General features: G+C 39.9%; 1 protein-coding gene across 3 annotated transcripts in view; it reads left to right on the top strand.

Annotated features, from left to right (window-relative positions):
* The first annotated feature begins 2,170 nt into the window (after nt 1-2,170).
* The window catches only part of LOC137595470 (chemokine-like protein TAFA-1), a 104,016-nt gene continuing 87,380 nt past the window's right edge, over nt 2,171-18,806 (top strand). For all 3 annotated transcript variants that reach the window (XR_011035437.1, XR_011035436.1, XM_068315615.1), the window contains exons 1-2: nt 2,171-2,679; nt 4,532-4,682. Coding sequence is in view for 1 of the 3 variants with exons in the window: in XM_068315615.1 (XP_068171716.1) it covers nt 4,559-4,682 (124 nt within the window). In the remaining 2 variants the exon portion in view is untranslated. The remainder of the gene's footprint in view (nt 2,680-4,531; nt 4,683-18,806) is intronic.

Raw genomic sequence — 18,806 nt, 5'->3', positions numbered from 1 at the left:
GTTTCTCAGCACTGCTGTGCATATTAAAGCTTCTGGCTGCCTGGAAGGAAGAATCTTATTAGCCAGTGGGTGAAACAGAGAGAAAGACAATGGTACAGAGTGAGAAAAAAAAAACGGCAAAAAGAGAGTAAAATTGGCAAACGTTGCTGTTTAACTGGGCTGCCCAGATCCAAACACAGAGTTGGCCAGCGATTGGTCGGTTGTGGTTAGGTCTTGGCATGGGCTGCAGCGACAGCTGTTTGGAAGTGATGGAAGGCCTTAAAAAGGGGGCAGGAAGGAGCAGCACCATGACAACAAACCAAAATTACTGTGACATTCTGTTTTCCCAGTCCATTCTCCCAACAAAAATCAGACCGAAACAGAATGAAAATCAGGGGGGGGCTCGACAAATCAACAAAAGGAAACAAATTAGGATACAAATGGAAGGCTTGTTTTTGCTATTGCACATTGCTGAAAGGAACATGTAGTAATTGGATCCCCTAAATCATAAGTTCCCCTCTGAGGCTTACTTGTGGGCCTGTTTCATTTTCTGCCTTCATCTCAGTCCAATGGGATGGATCATAAGAGCGCTGAAGACAAAATGAAATTCAAGCGTGCATGCTATTAAGGCTCCTCACAAAAGGAAATATCAACAACAATTCAAAAAATACAAATGGGCCTATTTGTTAGTCACCAAGTTATTCTGTGTAAATAAAAGTTGACAGAGTAAAGATAGCAATCAGGTTGGTGACATCTCTACATTTCCTGTTTAACGGGAACACTTGAAATGCTTTATATGTGTGTGTCCATTAGTTATTACAAAACTATATAAATGCACAACACACAGTCCGAAGTTGTGGCATTACTTTAGCCAATCAGGTGCTCACATCTCTTCTCCTATTTCATGACAGTCATGAAAATCCCAGAAAACGTAAATGAAAGAATTAAATACAATTTCCAATCAGGAAAACGATCATGACACATTGTAATGCAAAGACATACTGTACATAGATGGACTATATTTGCACATCGAGCACGCAAAGAAGTTTATTTAGAATAGTCATCTATCTGTACTCCCCCACAGGATGAACACCATCCTCACTGTCTGCCAGCTTATTTCGCCCCTCAGATGTGTGCTGTTGTGGGTTGTGAGTTCATTGTCTCTGAAATGTCAAACTGCATCAGCCACAGCAGGTGTGTAGGATTAGCATGTACTGTAAATCTCTGATTAACAGCGTAATGGATTAAAGGGGAGCTCCTCCTTATGGACCGGGAAAGTGTTGAAGGAACGCACGCTCCATGCAAACAAGACCGGTTGCTTTCCCCTGCCCACATGGCTCAGACACACCGGGATCACCCACATATATACACCTACATACACACACACACACACATACATATGCAAAACAATGGATTGAGAACTAAATTCAGTTTGTGAGCAAGTGAAGAAAGATTCTCTCAGACTCAGACTGTTGGTGCAGTTTGTTTCAGCAGTGGAAAACATCCAAAAGAGGCAGGCGGGTTAGAAAAGAAATAAAAAATAAAAAGAATCCCCACTCATCACCACAAAAACAGGTAGAGAGAGCACAGCCAGCTCTTAATGGATAATATGGTGATTGCACAACTCTGATGAGCCACTCTGCTGTCTATTAAAAGTGCTGTGCTTGGAACACATTCATTTTCACCCCTCAAATGTTGGAAGGTGATGACTAAAGAGACGTGTTCACTCATCGTTCCTCTGTACTCTTTCCAGTAGTGCACACACGCATGCACACACACAGTGACACACTCACACACACACACACAGTCAGACACACTGAACAGAAGCTTAAGGCTATACCTGCATATGTCTCCTCATCATGCATGGGGGTGCGGTTTGCTGGAATATATGGAATGCTTCATTTACTGATGAAAACTTGATGCAGAAGTGGGCAGTCTTGCTTTAAGACATGTGATCTGCCTCTCCCTCTCTCTCTCTCTCTCTCTCTCTCTCTCTCTCTCTCTCTCTCTCTCTCTCCCTCTCTCTCTCCCTCTCTCTCTCTCTCTCTCTCTCCAGCTGGGCTACAGTGCGCCTCACGCACACGCACACGCACGCCCGCTCTGCCTCTCTGACACAGACTCTACTTAGTGCGTTGGAGGGAGGACTAAGGCTCATACTATCAGCGCAGCTTCTCAATGGGGGGACGCAGCCAAGAGCAGACAGAGCAGTCATTCCACAGGAGCCTTCCGCTGCACGCGTGAAAAGGAGGCGACAAGTGAGGGGGGGGGGGTAAATTAGCTCCCTGTCATCACAACATAGGACTTCTACTGACGGAGAAGAGGCACAGAGTGGAAGAAAGAGAGAAGAAGGAGATCAACTCATTTGTGCCTGATGCAGCAGTGACATGATCAGCTACCCCATCCCTCAAATCCTGGCCAGTTTGTGACATAGACCCCTGGTTGTTTTGCTTTTGGTGACTGTGTTAATACGGATTTTCTAAAGGAACTGAGCAGCAGGGATTGGGAAGAGAGGATACTGAGGAGAACATCCCGCCTCCCCCTTCTCCTTCTTTGGTGTTATTGAGTTTATCAGGCACTGGAATTTCAGGCTGGGATCCCTGACTTGAAAGTATGGATGGATTTAAGACAAAGGAGTGAGTCTGCTGGGCAGACAGGCAGTGGTTGTGACTGAGCGCCTTTCCTCTTGTACACGCTGCTCAGGTAAGGGTGTGAGACTTTCGAGGATTACCACTGGTGTTTGTGGACGGGATGGGTGGGGCTTGATTTACTGGAACATATTTATCTTGGAATATCCAACATATTGCTTCTAAAAAAAATGTCAAGTAAAGTTGATATATCTTGATTTATAAAGTGTAAACGGAGATAGTTGTGTGAAACATCATCTACAGAATAGAAAATGCTACATTTCACGATGTAGTTGATAATATATAACGTTCTTTAATGCAATTTGTCATACAAGTTCTAGACATATTTAAATTAGGTTCATGTGTTGCATTCCAATCACCAGGAAAAACTTAACACTGGACACATGCACAGATTGTCGGAGTGTTTTATTGAATAAATTTATTGTTGCGATGTGAATGAGAGAGGATGATGCATCGACACGAGCAGTCTCATTGATTTATTGATATTTACAGAGGCGTAATGAAGGAGTCTTCTAAGTTGTGGCTGCATAAAAAAATAAAAAAAAAATCTTAAATCGCTCGCATGCAGACGCAACGATCGGAGAGGTTTTAGCGCCTGCAGGTGTGTTGCTGTTTCCATCCCTCGAACGCATTTATTATGTCACGACTGACGTGACAAACACATAAAGGAGAAGTCTTTTGTATGAATATTTCTATGAACATTTATGAATAGATAAAAAGCTTTGCGCGTCCACGTCGCGCTGTTATTGTAGAAGTTTTTATCCCACTTTCTGGAAATCTACTTTTCCTTTCAAGTTAAATTAAAATGATTCGTCCTTCGTCTTCTTTCCAATGAATCGCCATCCTTCTCAGGTTGAACACAGCCGGTGAGAGCTAAGAACCATGTTTTTATTTGCGTCAAAAATGACTGACGAGGAGCTGCGGGAGCGCAGAGTTCCATGCGGTCCGCAGGTAACACCGAGAGCGCAACGATCATTTCCAGTCTGGTAGAAATACTGTGTGGTTAAAAGAAGAGAAAGGCAAAACACGCCCATGGGACCAGTTCACATTTCCACAAAACCGCGGATTATGTTGGATTTAGTGCAGGGGTGGGGATTTACAATACACTGTTCCTAATTATATGCTTAATTTTCACTGAATACTAAACAGTTTCAATGTCACTGGGAGCGCCGAACACACGGGCAACATTTACAAATCCTAATGGCTTAAATCGCGTTTTAATATATTAAAAACAGGAGGCTGTGTGTTCCCGATGTGCTTTTTGACTGGCCTAATTGGAGCAACTAAACCAGCAGTGGCATCCTGGTGCTCTCTGAAGGCACTTGTGACACTTATTTCAACGTCAGAACTTTTTTGAAGTTCATATTTGACATAATCTTATTCAACAAGCCACAGACGGATGGGATGATGCTCTTAAATTTGCCACTTTGGGGGTTCTTCTGCAGGAACGCCCCAACAACACCTGTGAAGGCGGAGAGCCTCATTATTCAATGAGGAGAAAGGCGTGTCTCCATATGCGGGCCCTCAGCAGCCATTAAGTAGTCACTGAATAAATCTGCTGGAAGGCTGTTAGTGCATAGAAATGTGGTCCCTTTTAAAATTGCGGGAAGTCAAAAGTTTTAATTTAATCGCTAATAAGATCTGACAGAGTCCAACAAACAGACCAGCATGCTATTTTCCAATTTCTGTTTTATTTCTTTATGTGGCACAAATCTATTTCAGACAAGACGCAATGGTCCCCTCTTTTTATTGTCATTCTTGGTATTATAAGAAAATAACTTCACATTTCTGTAGAACAGAAACAGCTGGGGAACGTACTGGTGTAACACATGAGTGTTACAGCTTTGAGCCTTTTGTTTGACACAGAAAAGCAAAAACTATGCTTCTTCTTCTGCATTTACATGCAGGTTTCGTCCTGCAGACCCGGCCCAACCATGTCCTGGTTATTGGCCATGTGGATTAGCCTCGGCTTCCTGCTGCTGTGCCAAGCCACTCTCTACCAGACCATCCAGCAGCACCATGTGGCCCGGCCTGGTCGCACAGACATTCTCACCTTGGGTACGTCTATGTCTTTGTCAGCCATTGGTTTTACAACACAGCAGCTGCTTTAAAGCGGCAACGAGTAGCTGCCGTCATAATGATATGCCACCGTGTTGTAAAGCGAGTCGCCAAGATCGTTGTCTTAGAGGATGAGCAAAAGGGAAGATCTGATATTTTATATACATGTATATATATCCATATGTATGTATCTAATTCTAGATTAATGGTAAAAAGACATAGTTAATATTTAGGATCAGTGAGATGCTCTATTTAAATCTTGACATGGAATCTCTGTTACACAAAGAGCATCTTCAAAAATTACAAGTTAGCCAACAGGGAGATGATCTGTGAATGGGTGTGTGTGTGTGTGTGTGTGTGTCTGTGGGGGTACTTCCTACTTCTCTATGAAGTAAGCTGTAAGCTGCTCTTAGTGTGGTGGTAGCCAGTGGAACTTGGTTTATGGTTTCCGATGGAAATGATAATTGTGTTTCCGTCTTTTGCACTGGAAATATTTAGCAAATAATCCTGACACCTCCTGCTCCACAGGGGCAGGAGGGGAGCGTAGACACAGAGGCAGATCTAATTCTCTGATTATAGAAAAGCTTAACAGCTTTGCCTCTGGTGTATGTGGGAGTGTTACAGGCAAGGCAATGGTTTTCTGGAGCGAAGCTTTCTTTAAGCTTCTAACAATGAGTACGACTCCCATGCTGAACCCTCAGAGCGCAGCTTTCTCCAGAAGCCAAGCGGCTGTTAAACATCGGCGCTATCTTCTACTTGGTTCTCTGCGCGTTATGAATTGCAGAGCAAAAAAAAAAAAAGGCAATAATTCAGGCGCGGCAAGAGAAGAAATAAATCCAGCATTAAATTCTCCATGCTTGTGTTGAACAGCGGTGACTTAAAGCAGTGTGTTGAAGCATTGGCTTACTTTCACTGTTGCAGAGTTGACACATGAAAAATCCCAAGCTATGATACAAAAGTTTTCAAAGTGTCTTGGTTTCATTAATTGGAACAAAAGGATGAGCGACAGAGGGCTCGGGATGAATTTTTAAAGGCAGTCTTCTGTTTTGTTTTTTTGTTTTTTTTCTTTTTGCCTTTTTTCAATTGGTTGGCAAGTAGAGTTTGGTGCTGAAGATGTAGAAGGAAGTGCAAGGCTCACTAAGTGTCTCTTGAATAATGCAGTGATCCCAACGGGGAAGAAGGGGAAAAAAACAACCCCCACCTCCTCCCCCCAATCCACAACTACAACAGATCTAGAAGAGTCATTCACACATCAGATAGTTCTCTGAAAGGCTTCTGATCAGACGGGTCAACTCACATACTCGATGCACGAGGAAGACCCGTGCATTCTCGAACATTTACAGGACGATTTTCTCTGGTGTGGCATTTTCGCATGTCTTCACCATGGGAATACTGCTGCCGTGTCCAAGATATGACAACTTTAAGAGGATGTGAGCTTGCCCTTTAGAGACGCATAAACACATGCTTCGGTGATTTTGATGTTTTTAATCTCATATTTCATTTTAAGTATCCGAGCAATTGAAGCTCCAGAAAAGTCACCAAGAGGTCATCAAAAGAGAGATGTACTTGAGCGCATTGGTGTTCTTCAACACAAATTCTGTCCAGAAAATGTTTATAATCAAACAGTAATGGATGGGAGCTGTAACTGGTTCTGACAGCCAGAATCTGAGGATAGTTTAGTATCCTCATCAGTGGGCTTCTCTGAGATAATGGTAATCACAATTGGGTGCTTGAATAGAACACATTTCTGTGTTTTTTTTCCTCCTTGTTGCTGCTCACTAACTGTACAATTTACTGTATATCATGTTTTTCTAAAGAGGATTAAGCTGACATCAATCTTACTCAGCAGCGTTAACCGATCTAACCATGACTGTTCTCTCTGAATTGAAATGCTACGATGAATATTTGAATTAGAATTGATTTTATAATGTGAGAAGCTCTCTGGTTTCACAGAGGCAAGAACCCTCAGATATAAATAGGTATGTAGGATGCAGAAGGGAAAACAATAGATGTCTTTTGTTGAAAAAAAAATCCATGTGTCTTTCCTGATATATTGTTTTCTGTAATCAAATAATGTTTATGTCTCCAAAGGGCGATGAAAAGATGCACACTATATTATCTGACATGCAGAAATTTAAATCATTAAATGGTTTTATTAATGAAGCATGAAAAATGTATGATGCAAAATATCTCTGCTGATAAACAGATTAATTGGTGTTTTATTCAAAGCAATCCAGTTTTTACAAGTGTTTGTTGAGAAAGGTTCATCAGTCTGCTTTTACGCTGCATCTTTCGGTCAATCACAAGTCCAGGCTGGTAGGGAAAATAGGAAGGGCTTATTTTGTAGTACGCTTTGTCCTCAAACCATGTTTTGTTGAGCTTGGCATGCAACCCCGATGATACTGCTTATGAGAACTCTTCAACCATATACAGAGATCCACAAGGGGCCGTGTGGGTATCTGAGGAGGGGAAGTGAAGGTCAAGATGAGCTGGGGAATGCTGTAATCTCTCAGGCTCTTGAAGCATCTAACAATGTTTAACAAATCAGCTTAGATGCCATCCACAACAGCGAAGAAAGCACGACTGTCAAGATCAAGTTTTAAGATCACTTTATGTTACAAAAAATGTTGCCATGACATGTCAGCAGAGTCACCGCCGAAGCTCATATCGAATAACGAGTCGCCTGACTGCTTCGTCACCTGCTTAGGAAGCAGCGCCTCTCTCTTTCCCATGAGCCTCTGCACCACACGGCCTCCCTCGTGTCCTGCTAGTGTGGCTGAAGATTGATGGCGGCCTGATTCTGGGCAGCCAATTCTGGTCTCTCAAGAAATAATCCACTACATTGACAGATGAGCTGAATCTGACGTGACACACACACACACACACACACACACACACACACACACACACACACACACACACACACACACACACCATACACGACTCTGCACTCTCCCTACCTGCCAACACAATGAACACAAGTCCTCGCTGCCAGGCCTGCTCCTACACAAACCAGGCCACTCTTGACAGCACATGATATTGGACTCCATCTCAAGTCACTAAAAGTGTAACCAATTTACATTGTCAGTGTCTTGCTAGAAGAGGCAGATTTCTTGTCTTCCAAATTTAAAATGTTGTAGTCGGTTACACTTAGCAGCTAGCCCATTTATTTACCCTTGTTAAAGCCAAGTACATAAGGTAGGCAGGTTTGTGTAATTTATCAGTACCAGGGGGGAATATAACAACACTTAACTGCTGCTTGCATTTTTTCTATGAAGATTCTGACAGAGACAGAGCAGACAGAACAACACAATACTTGCTTTTGGTGTAGCTTTAGCTACACCTGCAAATTGTGATTTGATACCTATTTGCTTTGTTCAGATAGTGTGTATTACACTTTTACAAGTTCTTCTGCATATAAGATGAAAGCCTTTATTATGCAAGTTAGTTGCTGTTTATTCAACACTCCAGTGTCCCTGTTATGTCACTCCTCCTTAAAGCAATGGTATAATAATGAGGCCCTCATATTGACTCCTTGACCATGAAATGCTAGAATTTGGAATCACATGGTATCATTAATACTAGTATTATTAACACTAAAGAACCTGCTCAGAAATGCTTTGGCGGTACTCATTTAACCAATTGAATCAATACCGTTTCGCCTCCAATCTCTTATGAGTTCATGGTTGTAGCATTTTTATTTGTTATTTCAGACTGGTGATTTTTCTGTTAAGCTCATCAAGAAAAGCTGAAAGATCCTGGATCAGTTGGTCCAGATTATGGTCTGGATCACCACCAGAAGCTAATGGATTTTCCTTGGGGACATATCTATTTATCTAAAAACATAAGCAAAGTATGTCTGAGGTTTCTCAGTAATCCTGCTAAGAAACAAATAAACCAACAGCACTGTTAAAAACATAATATCCTTGTTGGAGTTAATCAATACAATGAAATGTGAACCAAATATAAATGACGGCCTAATTGTAGTCATGCTGATTCTGTATGTACATGAAAAACATTTCACAACTGTGTATGAAATGGGATATAATGTCACTGAGAAACCCAATAAGTTATGCAGTGGTGCTGCTGCCTTTCAACTGCTGATTTAAAAAGTCTTTTCGCAGATGAGTAGGAGGCATTTTAATGAAGCCGTGGTTCAATCGTCCATAATGCTCCCTCAGTGTGGAAAACATGTAATTACTTTGATAAGCCAAGACTAATCATATGGTCGAAGTAGGGCAAACATTGTCGTAAGCGCACATTTTTCAAAAATGATCTTATGCATCTTGGGCTTTGAGAACACAAACTGTCAAAATGCTGTAGTGCTCGACTTTAGCTTTATGTATGTACCGATGCTCCAGTTTTTTAACTTGAGATCTAAGCACTGGAGTTTTCTGGGGAAAAGAAAAATCTGACAATAGACAGGATGCTGAAACAAACCTTTATCCTAATTTAGAGTAGCTGTCTTCTGCTTGATGAGTATAGGGTAACAGTCTGGAAGCTTTATATACACATTGAACTGATTTTTCTTTCCATTGCTACACATATGGCTCTCCTTCAGATGATTGTCAATTTTTCTGGCAGTGCTTAGGATTGTTGAGACTTTAACTTTATGAACTCACAAACCCAATGTGCATCATTTCCAACTACGTAGTTTCTCAAATCAACGTTTGAATAGCTTGATGCTGGCAGCAGGATTACAGAAGTGAACAGATTTTTTTTATTTTTATGGTTGCACCACTAACACTTTCATTATTGCAGAAGGTGGTAATTTTCCTGTTTCATGTCTGTGGAGTTGTAAAAGCCTTTATGAGCAGGAGATGTATCTATGCAGCATGCAGGGATAGCGTTCCATGTGGGCATTCTGTTCTTATTTTGACATCCCGGGCAAAAAAAAAAAAAACACAAAAAAAAATGCATGGACTAATTAGTGGGAGAATACATGTTTAATGAAAACTTAATTAGATTTAGTTGAGTGGATTATGCCTGAGTCATAATGTTTGAAAATGAAGCAACTGATCTGGCTGCCAGCACTGGGTCATGGACATACATGTATACATGCAAACACAGAGACGTACATATAATTTATGTATAAACACAATTGCAACCAATCTTTCACTGCCAAATATTGTGGAACAGCTTTTCATGTGGTTGTGTCAGGCATGTTTTTAGAGCCTCCAATAGGATGGTAGTCGCTAGTATTGATAAATGGTACTTCCGCTTCTTGTACACATGAGTACCCTTACCCCTAAAGTACCTCTACCATGTAACTTATAACACCAGACACAAGAAGAACAATATTTACGTGTCACTGTGTTACAGTGCAGACCTATCACAGGTTTACTGCTATGAAAGCACTGTTGAAAATTATCTTTTTGTATTGGATTAACATTGATTATTATTTGTGAATGCTGCTGATGCACCTGAGCTGTTTGCAGTTAGCTGCAGCACTGCGTAAATGGCTGCCGGTGCTAGTTGCAGCACTAATTTTTGACTTCCATCATGAGGTTGGTGTGTGCCAACAGCCTTTGACAGCTCAAACAACAACTAAGTCTTAGGAATGTACTTGGAAAAATCAATTGTGAAATATTACATATAGAATTGTGTGTTTATATTTATTACTAAGACTCATTCAATGATGTTGTATAATTGAATTTGAGGTGCAGACACCTTTTCTGCTGCAATTCAGCCACTGTCCAGTTGTTTTAGAGCCAAATAAAACTCATGGGTGAAAATGATGAATTACTTAAAAGGCAAATGTAATTACAAGCTTTTTTTTTTTTTTAACAATGCACCTATAAATCCTACCATTTGCCAATCAATAAAATGAAATTCTGTAATAGAGCTCCGCATGATAATTGCATTGAAAGTGGTGAGCTTCGTAGGGAGCTCAACAGTGCAATGCCACTCTGCTTTATATCGTGCAGAATGCCCTTTGAGGTAATGAAAGCAACCTTTCTCAAGCCTAGGTAATAACCGCCCGAGCATCCAGGTACTGAGCGACGCTCTTTTCGTGCCTGGTCTCTTCTCTCAACCCTCCATCTTCTTGTCCTCGCCTTCGCCCCCTCCTCCATCCACTCGTCTCTATCGGCCCCTCAGACGATTTGTCATGGATCAGATGAGACAATTTGTCATGGATTAGTGCACTTAAATGTCTGTGTGATAGTGGAAGCAGTCACTGGAAAAGCTTAGGAATCCTATTACACTGCGTTTTATTGCAGACGAGAGGAGAGCGAAGAGTGGAGGTTGAATTGTCACTCTCTCTGGCCCGTGTGCCATTTTTTGACTTTTTTTCTCCACACATAATTGGATATTCAGTTAGAGGTGCTCTTTACTGATTTTTCTAAACTGTGAAAGTAGACCACGAGTTATATATGATATTCTCTATTCGACACTTGCTTTATATATTGCCATTTAAGTGCTGCTTGTTACTACGGTCAAACTTCTCTTTTCCTATTTCTGTAATGCAGGTCACACTGATATTACTGGAAAATGTATAACTTCAAATTCACATTAATTTTTGAAACAGAGTTCACAAATTTCTCACATGCTGAGCAAAAGCAAGATTTACATTTCAGTCTTTCAACAGTTGATTTCATCAGCTTTAGCTGGCCATCTGGAGCTAGTTAATATTACTATCAATATTAATAATATTAAATTTAATATTACCATTAATATTATTATACAGAAAGACCCAGGAGTCATTGCATTCATGCTGTTAAACCTTGTGTTTATCAGTCTGGTGGCCTCCCATAGAAAAAGAGACACATCATCATTTTTCCACATCAATTGATTGACAATGTTGCCAAGTCTGCTCATTATCAGTCATTTTCTTGTTTTTCTGTACAGTGATTAATATTGGTCAAGTGCTGCAGTTTCCTGGGCTGGCTTCTTAAGTATAATTGTTTTCTCCTGTCTCCCTCAGCTGGACCTGCCTCAAAAGCCTCTCTTAAGTCACCCCAGGCAGGTCAGCAAAGTTAACCAGCAGTACAAGTGAAGTAGAAATCCTGTTTTACAGACTAATACAAAGGCTTACAGAAATCTTTACTGAACCAACACAAATATTATTGTGCATCACCATTTTGAGGGTGGGTAATGCAGTAGGCTTGTTCGCAGGGAGATCTACCAAATTTCAAATAGATCAGCTGGAGATCCTTTGATAAAGTAGAGCTCTTTACATAAATCTACCGGAGCTCTTTATATATGGATTTACCGTTTTAGACTGCAGTTCAATTCATTTGTTCTTAAAGAATAGATGGACAACCCAGTGTGGTGCTTGCTTTTTTTAAAAGTCAAATTAGCTCCCCCCGGCAGTCAATCTTTTCTCCCCAAATTCAACGTGAAGCTCTAGCAATCCAACCAGGTGGAATTCCCCTAAATAGTAGTGACAGTCCAACGTTCCAAAATGTATCTCTATTAGTCCACAGCAAAAACAGGACAGTAGTTTGTTTACTTTATAGTTTAAACCATGTACCCTTCTGTTCCATTTGTCTATTATTATGAATAAATAAGATATCTGTGCAATGACAAAAAAAATCAGTTAAAAGGCGCCATAATGAACCAGACACGATTTATGCTCTTCAGAAAATGTTAATCATTTTTATTAAAATGGAAGTAGTTGGAAGCTATTAAATGCAGGCAAACTGTACTGACTTGTGTAATCATGAAATGGCCAAAACAAAATTAGTTTGGTTAGCACAAAATTGAAATTTTGGAAATGTGAGAAAAGTCATCATCATCATCATCATCATCATCATCATCATCATCATCATCATCATCATTATTGTTATGATTTTTTATTATTATTGTTATTCGTTTAAATTAGAAACTACACATTGAAAGTATATTTTTGATGATAATTCACAGGTTAGTTTTGGATTCTGTTTACGTTTCATAAATAATGAATAACAAATTAATATAATAGAAATCAAATTTGTATATGACACTTTTACACATTGTGTTGCAGAAAAAAGAAGAAGAAGAAAATACCGCGAAGTGAAATGATTAAGAAATTAAATTAGTTGTATAGTTAAAGCAATCTAATTTGGCTGTCACATGGTAAATGAGTTGCAGAGGCAAAGGGATCCTTCTGCAAACACGCACTCAATGACTAACATTTGTCCCCTACAATGAATTTAAATGATGGAATCAAGTAGCTCTGCTGCATCACAATTACCTGCCAGTGTGTCTCTTTGCCCTATTAACATGAGCAAGCTATTTCACTTCAGTAAGACGCTTCTAAAAAGCTTGAAGGGCCTAGATCAGATGGATCAGCAGTGTATGATGCTGCATGAATAAAGGTGATGATAATCTACGATACGGTACCTGTCTTCTTTTCTGTGTTATACAAGTAAACATATGCATAAGAGACAAAAAAAATATATATCAAAGAAATCTTTTTAAAATGTATGCTTACGGCTAAAAATAAGTTCACGGGAGTCAGTGTGTCGCAAGGCAGATGGGTTGTTTGAACACCTTGAGTGACTGTATGACTGGTTTGTCTATCTTCATACTGTTCATTGGAAATAATTGGGGGAATCAGCCACCTGTGTTAAATAGCACCTGTGCGCTCTGTCTGAGACAATCACTTGACATCAGACTGGAGCAGGATCTAATTTACTACCATCTGATCTCACTCAAGGCAGGAGAAAATGAACCGGAGTACAAGCAGTTAAAGGTCTGAGGGGTTGGAGAGGCACTGCTAAACCAATAAATACTAATGACATGGAAGCTTTGCCAGAGGTGAATCAGAATCAGATAGTCTTCAGAACATGAAAGATTATTTCTCGCTGACTTATTCATTACTGTAAATGCCACTCGGAATACAGACTGCTCACTTTTATTTACAAATGTATCACTTATAGAATAGACTGCCTTCTTGTAAGAAGGGAAAATCTATACTGGCAAATAATGTCGTAACTGTCCATTTAAGAGCAATAACACTTTAAATCTATTTGAGGACACACTGTCCAGTCTGAATGATCTGACTGGGGTTCTTGTATCTTCAAGCCGATTTGTAGGAGAGAGATGGACTGCTGGGAGAGACACACTGACTTTTAACAAGACAGAGAGCGGTGCGCTACGCTGTCAACTCATCAGTTTGTCTCAACAGGAACCATCTATTTCAAGGCGACGTGAGGATGTGAGGCTTCAGCAATACCTTCTGTCTCTGTTTTCTGGGTTCATTCAGTCTCCGTCAGAGATGTTCATCTGACTGTAACCTGTGACATTCCATGTAGAGGAGTCCATTGAAATGGATTTGTGAATTGCTGTACTTTACGATGGATTTATTGATTTTTGATCAAAGGGTTTTTTTTTTACCATCAGCTCCAGTAGATCTAGGATGGCGGTAAACTTAATGCAACCTCAATGCTGTAAAATAGTTACTAACCAAACCTACTGAATTAAGCTTAGAAAGGATCTCGGGAGGAGTGATGAGTTGTTCTCTCCAGGGAATACAGCTGGGCCTACCTCCCTAATTGAAATATATTTCACGGTTTACCAGTTCACAGCTACTTTTAAGCCTTTACCTTTAATTATGGTTCTGATGAACCTGTTCTGTACAATCTGGCTGGCACTGAACTGTTAATAACTTGCGGGTGACCCCATGTGATTCTCACTCCTCAGTAAATGAATACCAAAAACTGAACTACAAAATTAAAAAAAAAAAAAAAAATCTCTTGATTCAGCTTTAAAATAGGGTTGTCACTTTAACGCCTTAAATAGATTAATTAATTACCCTGCAAATTAACGCGCTATAAAAATTAACGCAATTAATCGCAATTGGCAAGTCAATGCGCAAGCATTTTAAATTTGGCCCATTGAGTGACCCGTAGGCTGCAGTGACGTCACTTCCTACCTGCACCACTAGTCAAAAGCAGGGTGACTGACAACAGAGGTGGACGCGACACAGGAGAGCGAGGCAAGCCCACTCGGACCTTTGGGCGGAAAGTTTATTTATAAAAAGAACAAAGACGGGACTATCAACAAAAAAGCAGTGATTCTGCGCTGTAGACCCTCCGTCAGTCTGCCCCAGGGCAGCTGTGGCTGCACACAGAGCTTACCATCACCAAGTATGAATGAGGAGTGAATAATGGATCCGATGTAAAGCATCTTTGAGTGTCCAGAAAAGCGCTACATAAATCTAATCCATTATTATTATTATTATTATTATTATTATTATTATTATCATTATTATTATGATTTGTACCTTTTGTAAAAGAGAATTTTCATATCAGCGAAGCAGCTCCAGCCTAACATATCATTTAAATACAAAACATGTCAGGGACAGAGTTGAATGTTAGCTTACCCTTTTAAATGAAAAGCCTGTTGGCATCTTGCTATTTAGTTGCCTTATTGCCATGTTATGCTATTCATTTTGAATTGCTGTATTGAGTCAGCTTTAGTATTCGTTTTGATTGAGAGTCTGCTTATGTGCCTATTTGACACTCATCCTTATTTTATTTCTGAATTTTATTTATTTTATTTAACTGTATTTGTATTGCATTTTTGAGAAATGCACCTGGCCTAACTGGTTTGCTGATGTGCTTGGCCTTTTTTCTTTTGAATTTTATTTATAAAGCACACTTAACCAATAAAAATGTGGATTTCAAATCTCTTCTTGGTGTATACTATTGATTAGTCATGTACTATAATTTTGTAATGTCCTAGAATTCAAATTCTTTATTTGGCATTATTCTTTACCTTTAGCAGGTATGAGGTTAAAATGCGATTATATTCATTAACTACAAATCCTGTAATTAGATTAATTTTTTTAATCGGCTGATTGCACTACTTTAAACGTTTTCTTTCATCCATCATGTTACCCCCCATGAAAGGAACACATGTCTGAAACCATCTTTCCTCCTCTGTTCTGATGAGTTTCCTCACTCCCTAATAACATGTAGTTTGAGATGCATGTATTCAAGTTGCTGTCAAGGTGAATCGTTCATCCGACCTCTGAAAGGGGACACAAATTGATTATGGCTTTTGGAATTATGGAAACAGAAATCCTCTTTCTCGAATATGTCTCCGCTTGTCAAACAAATGATTGAATGTCTGTCTACATTTTCCGCCCAGAGTGCTCCGTCAGCATTAGCCGAGGTCTATTTGTCTTTCCTGATGTGAATCTATGGTGGCCACTGTGCCGAGGCAGCGCCGTATTGTCTTATCGCAGCTTTATTTGACAGCAGATGTTTAATATTGAAACTTGAGATGTCACAGTTAACTGTTCATCACCGCCATGCAGAATGTGACACAGGAGATGGAACCAGCCAAAAACTGGAAGAAATAGACAGTATCTGTCTGATTCTCACAGTTTTGTATGTCTATTGAATACGTTGTATTAAATGTGCCACTCACTTGTTCTTGTTGTCAGCAAAAAAATGCTGACAGACTGAAGAAAAAGTAGGTGCACAATTAATATCCACTGGACCTGCAATGTATCTTCATTTATCCCAGCATTTCCAGCACATGTCAGGATCACTGAACATGGCTCAGTGGCCTCACACCTTCCTGCTCAGCTCCTGTTGTCCAGGAGAGTGAGAGAATGAAGGATGTGGTGACACCAGCTTCTGTCTGTCTGTAGTCTAATGACCCAGAGGGGTTTCTCTCTCTCGCACTGCTTCTCTCCACACCTCTATGCTCTTAAACTCAGTCATTCTCTAGACGTCTCATCTGCCTATTAGGTGCATTGCTCATCTCGAAACTAAAGCCAGTGTCATTTTTTTTAAATTTGCAAACTCCACTATGTGTCGTTTTCTTAGAGGACTTGCCAAAAAAAAAAAAAAAAAAGACATTTAACTTCATCTAAGAAAGTAAGCAAAGATTGAAGCGTATGTTTGACAGGAAGTGTTATTTAGCACCTCAAGCAGCAAAGGTAGTTGCAGAGTGTTTTTGACTTCTTTTTTTGTTCATATTTAACCTGTTCTCTTTAATGTTGTGAGGTTTAAATAAGGATTAATGCCTTAGGAAATTTCTCAAATTTTCCCCAGAGGACAGCAAAAAAAAAAAAAAAAAAAAAAAAAAAAAAATTAAAGTGAGGTGAGTATACATGTGTAAAAATCACAGAGTTGTTGAAACTGAGCTCATAGAACCAAGTACCTTTCTGCATGCCGTCTTTGATCATCACATTGTTTCCTCGTCCTTCTGGGTTTCAGTCGTCTGAGAGGCGTACGCTGCATGCTAAACAGAGAGGACTGGAACTGTGCCGATAAATGACTGGATCCCTCACCTCCTCTTCTATCATAATATTTCTCTGTCCTTGAATTGATTCTGCATGAAAACTTTGAGCTCTTCCATGATAGACAAACAAAAACATTATGTTTTCATAATCTGGTTTTAAGGCTTTTACATTTTATGTGTGTATGCTATATACAAAATTGTACTTGCAAATTTCAGCCCAAAAATGCAAGCTTCTTTGGATAACGAATACCCTCCATACCTTTGTTAATGTAAATGCAAAAAAAAAAAAAGCGCAGCATCCATGTTTGATCTCCAGGCGCTGTTTAATGTTTTAAATATCGTATGCTATAAAAGTGATTGGCGTATTCAAGCTATATGCAGATTTCTGCCTTTTTTCCAACATTTTTTTTCCCCACTGACGGCCTACATCCTTGTAAATGTGCGTGACTTGGCTGAATGAAAAGTCTACTGAAAGCAGAACCATTCTGCTCCACTCTCGTTGGGAACAAGAGCTTTTGTTTTGCTCTCAGCAGATGCAAAGAAGTGCTGTAACATCGTGATGTTTTGCTCAAGAGAGAAGTACCTTCCTTCTGCTCACTTACTGTATATTAGCTTTTAGTATTAAATTCCACCTCTTCCTCTGTTTCGCTGAGTGCAAGCCTTGAATAGAGATAGTCGTGTCTCAGCACAACTCCCCCTCTTTTCTTATGTGCAATCAAAGTGTGGGTCTTTTGATTCAACCGTGAATAAAATACAAAATGTTTTGTGATACATTCAGTGGTGTCTGGCTGGGATGCTACATTTTTATTTTTTTCAGGCATGGCACTGGCAGAAAGGGAGGAGGTTGGCCTTATCTCAGTACTGCTCTTGCCACTATTACTTACTCACTATTTAATCATTTGTGACAAACTTCTACACCTTTACCTCCCATCTCATTGTAGGAGGATTATACCTACACTCTCTTAATGCCTTTGCAATTCCCTATAAATATGACCAAGCACTAAAGAAAACGTGAATTGTGGCTTTAGCAGTCACAGTTAGGATATAGTGGATGCCTACCCCTTTAGGGCAGCCATATCAAGTCTCTGTACAGTTTTGGATCATTCACATGAAAGGGAAGGCAGGCAGCAGCATCAAAGGTTTTTTTGTGACTCTTGTGCAAATGAGAAATGTCACCCACAGCTGCAGCTTAGGGAGGCTTGACACAGAGCTGTGAGTATTTGTTACCCCAGTGTGATGCAGTTGGAGGTGTACACCAAAGGGTAAAGGAATATATGCTGAGATAAGTTACAATGGGAATAGCCAATGAAGAGTAAGCATAATGACAGGGTGTTTGTTGTTCTAACACGACAACATTCACCCTATAAAGATTGAGAGACCTTTGTGTGTTTGAACATTGGGATAGTTGTGATGAACACTTGTTCCGAATCTCAATCCTTATTTTTAACCTCACAGTAAAGTTACAAAGGATTGTGGATGAAATCTTCAACCGAAGTCCCCCCATTGGCCCCACCTCTCTATTGTAATTGATCAGTGTAGGGTAAGGCAGTCTCTTTCCTTAGGAGATTTTTGGTTTACTGGTCATCATTCTCTTCATCCAAATGGAGTGGGAGCCTTCAAAAATAAGGGGAGGGGGGCAGTAGAAAGTTCAATAAGGGAGTTGGGATTGGACCTTAGTCTTTGCAGCAAGTAGAAAAAGTTCCAGCCGATCCTAGAGTGACCGCTAATTTATCTTCATTTTCTACTTTTTCATTTATCAGGTTTTTCTTGCCTTTATAAATTATAGAAAGACAGTTAGGGAATTGCGACCTCACAAGTTTAGCTTCACAAGTAAAACCTCAAACTGGCTTTAGATCAATAAATGCTTGCTGCGGTTGGGACTCTGGTAAAAATAACCCTTTTCCAAGCAACAATGCTAAAAGAGAGGATCTTGCTGGATTG

This window comes from Antennarius striatus, chromosome 5, assembly GCF_040054535.1.
Source record: "Antennarius striatus isolate MH-2024 chromosome 5, ASM4005453v1, whole genome shotgun sequence".
Taxonomy (NCBI): domain Eukaryota; kingdom Metazoa; phylum Chordata; class Actinopteri; order Lophiiformes; family Antennariidae; genus Antennarius; species Antennarius striatus.
This window is presented reverse-complemented; position numbering and strand designations above follow the sequence as displayed.